This window comes from Nanorana parkeri, unplaced genomic scaffold (assembly GCF_000935625.1).
Source record: "Nanorana parkeri isolate BGI_ZX_2015 unplaced genomic scaffold, ASM93562v1 scaffold189, whole genome shotgun sequence".
Taxonomy (NCBI): domain Eukaryota; kingdom Metazoa; phylum Chordata; class Amphibia; order Anura; family Dicroglossidae; genus Nanorana; species Nanorana parkeri.
In genome coordinates, this window is record NW_017306457.1 from 1,786,999 (window position 1) to 1,797,688 (window position 10,690).

General features: G+C 46.3%; 1 protein-coding gene across 1 annotated transcript in view; it reads left to right on the forward strand.

Moving 5' to 3' along the window:
• Positions 1-330: 330 nt before the first annotated feature.
• The window catches only part of DCP1A (decapping mRNA 1A), a 70,186-nt gene continuing 59,826 nt past the window's right edge, over positions 331-10,690 (forward strand). Inside the window, exons 1-3 of the mRNA XM_018555253.1 lie at positions 331-481; positions 4,384-4,424; positions 6,630-6,757. Coding sequence (XP_018410755.1) covers positions 347-481; positions 4,384-4,424; positions 6,630-6,757 — 304 coding nt within the window. The 5' untranslated portion in view covers positions 331-346. The remainder of the gene's footprint in view (positions 482-4,383; positions 4,425-6,629; positions 6,758-10,690) is intronic.

Below are 10,690 nucleotides of genomic sequence, written 5' to 3' on the forward strand. Positions count from 1 at the left end.
TACACCTTAGATTGGTGGTCAGTGGTATGTCCCCTGTACAGAGAGGTGAAACGTTCATTGGTGTCTGCAGGACCTTATGTGAGAAACAGAAAGTGCTCCAGGAACCCCCAGCATCCTCTGGTTGAGAAAGGCGGTCATACAGGAAGTGGTAGTTCTGTGTAAAGGGACTGCACAGCTCCTCAGTGCGGTCTCTACAATGGAAATCCCCGGTAGCACAGCCGGTTTCGGGCACACACAGCAAATCTCCTTTAACGGGCGGAACCATTGTGCTTGCGGAACTATATGCCGTATTCCTAGCACCGGAGAACTGTTTACCATGGTGCACAGGCCGGAGTGCTGCTGCAAGATGGAGTCGCGGAGTAAAGTGGAACATGAGATGAGTTTGGCAGCCCTGCGCCGCTCGGACCCGTACATCAGAGGCATTGTAGATGTCACCGGGCAGGTGGCCCTGTACAGCTTCAGTGCTAAGGCCAATGAGTGGGTAAGTCAGCCGCTGACAAAGGGACAGAGGCTGGACAGTGACTATCTGTGAGTAAAGGTGCCCATAGGTGTTGCCTGAGTTGTCGGGTCGTATATATAGCAGACAGGCCGAGGCTCATCGAGAGGATATCGATCGGACAGGTCATAAAATCTTGTCCAGGCCATGTTGGTAGGAAGACACCAGAGGTGCAGTTAGCTGTGTTTCTGTCCTGTAGTTTTAAAGGAACCCTCACACCAACCTATTGCAGGGAAAACACAGAAACAACAAATATAATAAATGTTTATCCTTTCCATAAATGTATTTTTATTCACATGGAATTGGCCTCCTAATTTGCTAGAAATTTAGACCACTCCAGGAATGGCAATCCTTTAGCACAGCCCCCTTCATGTCATTGCCCTCTCCTCTAGTGGGAGTGTTTAATTACTGTCTGTGCTGGTCCAGCTCCTCCGCTTCTCACCTCCCCATCACAGCAGTCCCAACAAGGTGAGAGAGTGCACTGCACATGTGCGGTTTTATGTCCGAGGGAGAGTGCTCGTTCCCTAGATGCTGGGGGTACATCTATGATTCTGGTGCTGTTCCCATTGGTTGTCATGTCATAGATTCTGCGCTGGATGTGGAGGAACTCTTTTAATGGACGTTATCTGGCCAATGGCTGTCACTCCAGGGCGCATGTTTTTGCATGGACATGTGAATGAGGCCAAAGAGCAATGCCACACTTGCAACTTTGTAGCAGAGATTTGTAGCAGCTCCAATTGGGCTGATGTCAGATGGGCGACTCTGTCAATGGGGAAATTATTAAGCATCGTTAAAAGAGAACTATGGAGTAACCTTTTCATCCCATAGTTCTATTAAGGGTCATGAGAGGACATGTTCTAACGTTCTCCCGTGACCCAAAGCTCGGTATATAGCGGGCTACTGCTCACTATATACCTAGATCGCCGCAGCCGGGACGGATCCCGACAATGCTGTTAAGATCAACGCAGCTGCGTGAGCAGGCCCGGCGCTACCGCAAGTCAGGCGGCCGCCTGAGGGCGCTGCAGGGTGAGGGCGGAAAAAGCAGGGCATTTTGACAAGTACTTGTACTTGTCAAAATGCCCCGATGCTTGCACTATGTTTTTAATTTTTTTCTTCACTTACCTTCGGTGCGGTAGAGCAGCGGCGAGTCAGCGCTGGTCCGGTGGGAGGAGCTCCAGGTGGGGGGTCCTAATTTAGCTGGACAGCAACTGCCAGAGGTGCCGCGCGTGTCGAGATCCTCTGGCAGTCGCCGGCCAGCTAAATTAGGACCCCCACGTGGAGCTCCTCCCACCGGACCAGCGCTGACTCGCCGCTGCTGTCCCGCACCCAAGGTAAGTGGAAAAAAACCCAAAAACATGCTGATAGGGAGCAGGCCCAGCGCGACGTGGTGGGGGTAGGGGGGCGCAAAAATTCAACTTTGCCTGTGTTGGCAAAAATCCTAGCACCGGCCCTGTGCGTGAGTGACAGCTGGCTCTGCCCGCCACCTCCCCCGTCCGTTTCTCCACTCAGCGCTGGAGAATTAGAGTGGGGAGGGGGTAATCCCTGCGCAGAGCGGTGACTGACAGTCACTTCTCTCTGCAGGGAGATGATCGGAAAGTGAGCGAGCGTCGGTATGCGTTTGCTCACTTCCCGATCTATTGAGCCGACCTGTGACAGTTTAATTGTCACAGGTCGACTTGAACTATGAGGTTGAGTGAAAATCACTCACCTCATAGTTCTCCTTTTAAGAAGCTCCCTGTTCATCCCTTTGGAATCGCTCCCTCTGTAGCCAGATGCAGCGAGATGTCCCTCCCATTGTAGCAATCCAGATTCAGCAGCAGTCATGCCAGCGTCAGACCGACATCTCACTGCATCTAGCAATAGAGGGAGCAGTTCCATTGGGACCGGCAGCCTCTTTAGAGGTCCAGCCACTGTCAATTCTCTGTAGCTGCAGATTTGCCTGTCAGCCTTATGGGGAATGTAGCAGGAAAGGCTGGAACACACAAAAGTGGGAGGAAATACCCAAAACTCCCAGGTGGATAGTGACAGAGTCAGGAATTGTAGCAGGGAGGTCTCGCTGCTGAAGTTTCTAGCACAGATCTGGGCATTTTACAGCCCATGGGCCATATCCGGCCCTTGGTCTGTGACTGTCTCCAAGGCCAGTGCATCCACTGCAAGCCATAGCCCAGAGCAGATCATCAGTCCATGTTTGTACCGTGTTTCTCTTTGGTCCTTGATTGCTAGGACCGCTGGCATCCTACCAGCCAATAATGTCAGAGGTCCCCTGGCAAAAAGTTTTGCCTTCAGTTCTACTTCAAGCTGATCTAGTGGATTTGGTACTTTTTGAGCCATTGAGCTTCTGAATGAGCATGACAGCTGAAAAACATGTTTCAAATGCTGAAGTTAGAAATGACTTCCTCGGTAAGGGCTAGTTCACACCAAGCGCAGAGCAGGTGCAGACCGGATCAAAACTGCATCCAATATATTCCATTGGTATTTTTAGCTCCAGTTCACATCGCAGGGTGCAGTTCCAGAGCAGGTGAAAAAACGGCAGCAGGCCCTATTTTACCTGCTCTGGAACTGCAAACGCATCAAAAACGCAAGCAAATGCCTGGAATGCACTGAAAGCCCATGTTAAACTAAAAAAAGAAACGCATCTAAAAGACTAGCGTGTGTGTGCAGAAACCTGACTGGATCTGCTCTGCCTTTGTTGTGAACAAGGCCTAAAGGTTTCTATTAACTAGGTAACAGCCGCTCCACTTATGTATAATTATTTTGCTTTGAATGATGTCCATCTGGCCCATGAGTGCTCCTGCAGGTGTTGCGTGGTTAGGATGACTTTATACTGCATATGTTACATATTTCTAATGCAGTAAAGCTGAACTCCAGCCTTCCCTTCAGTCTTGGAGAGTTGTACAGGCTCCTCTTCTGTAAATTAGAACCTAAAGCAATTCAGAAAGGGCCCACCTCATTTCCTGCCTGGAGGATGTCCAGCATCATCAGGCGCTTTCTTCCCCAGCCTGACTTTCCCTGGCACACCCCTTACATTCATTGGATTTTAATTCTTTCAGTCATGTAAGCTCACATGTGGATGTTGCCTAAGGTGCTCTTCATGAACATGCAGTCTACATAAGTACAGCCACTCCTTCAGGCTGACACACATCCATCAAGATGCTTTTATATTTGCATAACACTTCCCAAAAGCCAGCTCTTTGTTTGCATCAGGGCTGAGTACTCATGAGAGTAGTACCGAGGTAGGGCGCTGTGATCTTTTCAGGAAGCTATGTACAGCCCCCTGCCGGCCCTCCTACCAGCCTGCCGGCCCTCCCACCAGCGTGCATTGCATAGGGAAACACGGAGACCTTCAATAAGGTATGTAATAAAAACAGATTTAATTTAACAATTTAATTAGCATGTAGATGAGGGGCAGAAAAGAAGGACCAGGGAAGGCAAAACATAAGCAGATTAAACTTGTAAGGTACCTGTAAAGAAAAGACAGAATACTTACCACTCCTGCCACCTGCGTCACTTAAGGCTTCACTGTTGCAGAGAACAGGCCCTCAAATTCTGCTGAGAAACTGACACTTCCGGGAGTGACGATCTCGGTGGTTCCTCCATGTGGCATCCACATCACTGCAGGTAAAAGTAATGATGCTGAGGTCAGCAGGAGGAACCAATGAAATCTGCAGGGGACCCAGGAGATCAACACTCCCGGAAGTGTCGGTCTCCCAGCAGAATTCGGGGGGCCCCTTTTTTTGCAACCTTAAGCAGCCTGGATGGCTGGAAAGGTAAGTATTCTGTCCCTTCTTTACAGTATGTGGTTTGATTAAACTGTTTCATTATGTGGCAGTTATTTTTAGGTACAAGTGTTAAGGTTACATTGTAAAAATATCTTTTATTCCTTACAGGAGAAGACTGACATAGAAGGGACCTTATTTGTGTATACAAGGTAAGTATGGTTAAATGGAAATGTGTAATATTACCCTACTACGTCAGTCTGATGAAAGCATAGGCTATGGCTACACTGGTGAATAAATCTATTTGCTCTTGAGACATTTAAAGCTCATTTAGAGTAATAGAAATAGGTATTCAGTCAAATAGACGTTGTATTGAAGGATTAGTGCAATTTCATATAAACCCATCTGCGCAGTCGTATACCATAAATGTCCATGGGGACATCTCCTGTGGCAGATGTCCCTATAGAACTCTATAGGATTAATTGTGCAGCCTCCAGTTCTTTAAGCTGGCTGACAACTTCTGCGGTGGGCCAAGACAGTGGACTGGAAGTAATAATGTATATGGGGAGTGCGGGTTAGTGTAGGCTGGCAGGATTGGTGGTGGGGGGGTGCAGAAAAGAAAACCACAATTTTTATAATTGTTATGGATGCTAAGCAGTATGAATATGGACAGAGATGAGAGGTGTGCTTTTTATTAAATGGAAATTCCACCTTTTTATAGAAAAAATACATGCACACTTTTTCATAAAAGTAAAGAAATGTGCAAATAATCTTTTTTTTTTTTTTATGCAGCTGCGATCAGTAGATCAAGGGATCAATGTTCTGCAGACTCTGCAGGAAGAATGGACTACAAGTCCCCCTACTGCAGTGGCTGGTGGGATTCGTAGTTTCTCTATTTGATGGCTGTGGGCTTGGAGCAAACCCAGTTTGCTGGTTTTCAGCCAAGCCCCCCCCCAAAAAGTGTATCTTGCACGCCGTTCTCCCATTCCAATCAGCTGCAGCTTGTACTTTGTGATGTGTAGCTGTGGGGCATGCCCTGACCGCAACTGAACAGGAAGAGCTTTGCCTATTCAGAGAAGCATAAAAAGCTTCCGTGTGTCGGCACTTTATAACTGCTAGCAGCTTTATTTTTATAAAGTGAGATATTATAACGCCTTTGTGACCCCAATACGCCATTTTAACTCCAAATGTAAAATGCCCTTTGTCAGGAGTAGGTAGTTAACTATGCAGCAAAGCACTAGGAATGCGCAATTGTGTGTGTTCCGTGTTCCCAGTTCCCAGATCCACGGTCAAACAGAAAAGTTCATTATAGAGTTTCCGTCATGTTAACTATCGCTGCTAATTTTGGTCTGGTCATCCATGCAGCCCCCCCCAAAAAAAACCCTCTGGTTACAAAAGGATTAAAATAATAACATATGGTGGTCAGGACTATAAAGAAGATATATAGACTTCAGTTGGGTTTTAAAGGGTAAACTGAAATTACCCCCGCAAATTGGTAAGAAGCACTTCTCATTGGTCAGTGTGGTCAGGTGGCTGTGCTGACTAATGAATGCTTGCCATTTTTGAGCATTATTGTATACACAGGGTACCGAACTGCAGTGCCAGGTACAGTGTATGGATCGTACATCGGCTCCAGTGGGGGAAAACGGCGGAAAGGTATGAATTGGGGATGCACCGTATCGAGTACTGATATTTATATTTCGGTACTCGCCGATACCGGTACTTCCGGTAGCATGGAGCCGGCTTCCCGGGCAATCTGCAAGCCGGGCAACCAATCATTACCTGCTGCCTGGCTTCCTGATTGGCCAGGAAGTCAGTTCCAAGCTGTTTGACCGGCTCGATACTGATTGGCCGGGAAGCGAGCTTCCCAGCCAATCAGCATAGAGCCTGCTTCCCGACCAATCAAGAAGCCGGGTTACGACGAGTCATTACCCGCGGCCCGGCTTCCTGATTCCCTGGGAAGCCGGCTCCATGTTCATTCCCAGAACTGTAAGTCAGAGGAAATCTCCCTCTGACAGGAAGTTTCGTTATCGGGGGTAAGTATCTCGCCCAAATACTCGGTATCGGCACCAATACCGATACTAGTAGCTGTGCATCCCTAGCATGAATAGCAGACCAATTTGTGGGGGTAATTTCAGTCCCCCACATTTGGTGGGAAACTGGAAATACCCTTTAAAGTGTCACTAAAGTCTAAAAATAAAAAGTAGATTGGAGGTAAGGATTTTTGGCAGTCCATCGTAGTTCCAGGACAGCTGGCGCGCCAAGGTTGTCTACCCCGGCTTTAGGAGGGTACCGGGCTAGTTTTTGCACAATGCTAGCCTCTTAGAAGCTCCCATTCTGTTATCATAATGGTTATTTTTTTATAAGCAACTATGGAAAGCATTCAGGTTCATGTATTCATATCTCTACTGTTATAGGTCAGCATCTCCGCAACATGGCTTTACGATAATGAACCGCCTTAACATGCACAATTTGGTGGAACCCGTCAACAAAGATCTAGAATTTCAGCTTCATGAACCTTTCTTGCTGTACCGGAACTCAAGTTGTGAGTGTTGCCGAATATTTAATGAGAGAGTGTTGTGTGTGTGTGTACTCTGTGTAAGTCTCTGTACTTGAATTTTGATTCTGTACATGGTGAGGAGTTTTATGTGCTGCAGTAGCATTTTAAGGAAGGGGTCAGCAATGAAAGCCTATATATTTGTTGAAGTATAGGTTTCCTGGAAACAGTATAAACGAGGGGTTGGCAACTTGGCACTCCAGCTGCTGTGGAACCGAACATTAGGGTGTTGTTATAAATCTTAGCAGTCAGATATTCTGACGTTTATACCAGGGTGAGGCAACCTTGGCACTCCAGCTGTTGTGAAACTACAAATTCCATCATGCCGCTGCCACTGAGACTCATGACCGTGGCTGTCCGTCTTGCAGTGTGTCATGGAACTTGTAGTTCCACAGCAGCTGGAGTGCCAAGTTGCCTACCCCTGGTTTATACCGATTCCAGGAAACCTATACTTCAACAAATATGTAGGCTCCCATTGCTGACCCCTTCCTTAAAATGCTACTTGCCAGGCTTCATTACTTTCTGAGGCTTTGTCCTAAAACAAGTAAGCAGATCAGAAAATGCAGTTATAACTCCTAATCTGCATACTGGTAACAAATCATTCATTCAGGGAATACTGACACCAATGATTTAATATGACAGCCGAAGAACAACCTTTTAGAAGGACAGCTTTGGCTGATTCCTTGCTCTCTCAAGGTCCATGTAACATTTTTTTCTGAATGGAGATGGACAGTCATTTCTTTGTGGTTTCCAACCCAGGGCTCCTTCCCATGTCTTTGAATCAAATGGGCTATGAGCTGCTAGGTAGAAGGATTTGTTGTAAGAAGGCTCCATATGACAACTGATTATGGATGGACCAAAAAAAACAGCCAGGAGAGGATGCTATTGGGATATTCATAACTCGTCAGAGGCCAGGAACTGGCTTTGCCCACCAGGCTGTACATGTAACCAAAACTGGTCTTTGAGGGAAAACATTTTTTAAGCTATTTCAAATGCTGATAAAATCACTTGCATATGTTCTGGATATTAATATATGCTCGTGCGCATAGAAATCCGCTGCGCTAAAAAGCACAGTTCTCAGCTCTTTTGTATAATATGATGGAGCGCGCCAGATCACTTTTAGGAATCGGGTGTCTGACATGGATGAGAGGAGAGGGGGGGAAATCCCTGCAGGGAGCCGTGAGTGATAGTCACGGCTCTCTGCAGGGACAGGATCGAGAAGTGAGCCAGCGACGGTATGTGTTCGCTCCCTTCCCGGGGTCAGTTCTTTTCCCCATTGTTCTCCTCAGGGTCACGGGAGGACAAAAACTAGAGTCCTCCCGTGACCCAAAGCTCAGTATACCGCAAGCTACAGCTCGCGGTATACTTAGACCGCCGCAGCCGGGACGGATCCCGACATTACTGTCTGGATCCACCCAGCTGCGTGATTGACAGCTGGCTCTGCCTATCTAGAGGCGAGCCAGCTGTACCCGCCCCCTCCCCCGTTCGTTCCTCCATAGTTCTCCTTTAACGAACAGAAACTGAAAGAAAGCTCTGCCATGAAGGAGTTAAAATATATATACCATTCATTCATACATACTTAGTTATATGTTCAAGCATGAGACAAAGCATAAAAAGTATTTCTGTATTATCATTTTTTTCCGCTGGCCATGACTCCCTGAATCATAAGCTATTACAGGTAGGATTTCAAGGTTAGATGACGATTAACACTTTTTCAGACTGTTGCTATAGAAGTCAACTTTATTGAAAAGCTGAAACAATAGGCTGCTTACGCATTTTGAACAATGGAGTTCTTACTCTTTTGGAGTTGATTCAGAACATTCCGTTTGAAATGTGTAAGTGCAAAATGTTTTATCCTCGCTACAATTAAAGACGCTTGTTTGTAGGAGCAGCACGAGATGCACTGATCCTTGCTCCGAGGACACAGGTTTTGTTGGCATTCAGGGTGACTGATGGACTTTTTACTCCAGCTGAGCGATTTTAATTACTGTATGCCAATCATTCAGGGTAACCTGCAATCAGGGAGGAAGAGGAATGTGGATGGCATGGGTAACAATCTGCAGAAAATTGGAGCTGCTTTAAGTGCTCATTTTTAACCACTTGAATACCATGTGTTTACACCCTCTTCCTGGCCAGGCCATTTTTCAGTATTCAGCGCTGTGGTACTTTGATATTTATTCCGTCATGCAACACTGTACTAAAATTCATTTTATACCATTTTTTGGGGACAGATAGAGCTTTCTTTTGGTGGTATTTAATCACCACTACAGGTTTTATTTTTTACTATATTAAGGAAAAATGACTGAAAATTTTGAAAAAAAAGTTTTTTTGACATTATGTTATAATACATTTATTATTACCCAATTTTTGGGTAAAATATAAAAGACGTGGTCACGTCAGGTAAATAGACACCAAACATGTCAAGCCTTAAAGCAGCCCTAGAGAGATCCATATGCAGCCCTAGTGACACCCTAATGCAGCCCTGGTGAGAATGCTCTGGTGAAAGCCCCCAGACACACCGCCGCACTACTAAATGCCCTTCGCAGACCTTCTGAAGCTTGCCATACCCTCCTGAAAGCAAATAAACTTTTGTACTGCAGCTGCCTATTGTTCTTCTCTTGTATGTCACAATGCTAAGCAAATGCAATGGACGATGGCAACTGCATATAGAGTAGTACAAATCTCAGCAATCTGCGTTTGCTGGTTGCCATTCTCCATTGCTGAATAATCATGGATTGCTGAGATTTGTAGTTCTCTATACAGGTCAGGTAAATAGACACCAAACATGTCAAGCCTTAAAGTTCCGCGTACCCGCGAGCAATATTGACTTGAGTCCTTCATCAACCAGCAAAGCTAGGGATTACTGGCGGTAAATAATGTCCAAACTCCATAGCAGATCAAGTATAAGTCTACATATCATCTGCTACCATCACCTCATCACAAAGTTATGGTTGTACGTGGAGTTATTTTAAGAATAGGTTTTGGGTAATTTGTATTGCATTTAAAGCCCAATTACAGCGCCACCACTTACCAACATGTATTTTTTCCTCAGGCTGTTCACATGATGCACAGGGTCCTGGTGCTTCTAGGTACTTTTCCAGTGCTGGGTGCTCTGCAATGATGCAGAGAGCATTGTTGACGTGATGGTGTCAGTGTCATTCTGAGCATCCTTGTACTGTGAGTGCAGGGTGCCACAGTGGTGCTCCTCCAGGGGATGGGCCCATGGCACAATGCATGGTATTTCGTTACCGTTTGATGTGGTGCGCTGCAGCACATGTCCATTGTCAATTTGCCATGGGGTACCATTATGAATGGATGGCACTGCAGTGCCATGGGTTTCTCATGTGTTGCGGTATTGCACGTGTTACCGCACGTGGTAGCACATCACAGCAGAGTAAACCGAGCCTTCTACTCCATGACAGACTAGAATGCTTTGTTGTAGAATGTTGTTTTTTCTCTACAACAAATGGATCATTTTGCTACAATCTGCTTTGTTTTTAGTTTGTAATTATGTACTTTTTGTGCTTTTGGAACATTAAATTGGATTGTCGCCTTTGACTAATGAGCTCCATAATGGAACCAGACATACCATTATTACTAGGGATGCACCGATACAAGCATCGGTATCAGCCGCGATACCGAGTATTTGCATGAGTACTCGTACTCGTGCAAATACTCCAAAACATAAAACGAGTACCTGTGCCGCGTCCGCCATCTTCAGGGACCCGGATCCGCCGCACACAGGACCTCCATCGCGTCTTCAATCAAGCAAGATGGCCGCGACCTCCTCTGTCATCTGCTTTATTCTGACCTCTCCCGCTGATTGGCCGATTGGATGATTGACAGGCTTCCTCACCAGTCAGGAGTGACTGGTGAGGAAGCCTGTCATCATCCAATCGGCCAATCAGCGGGAGAAGAGGT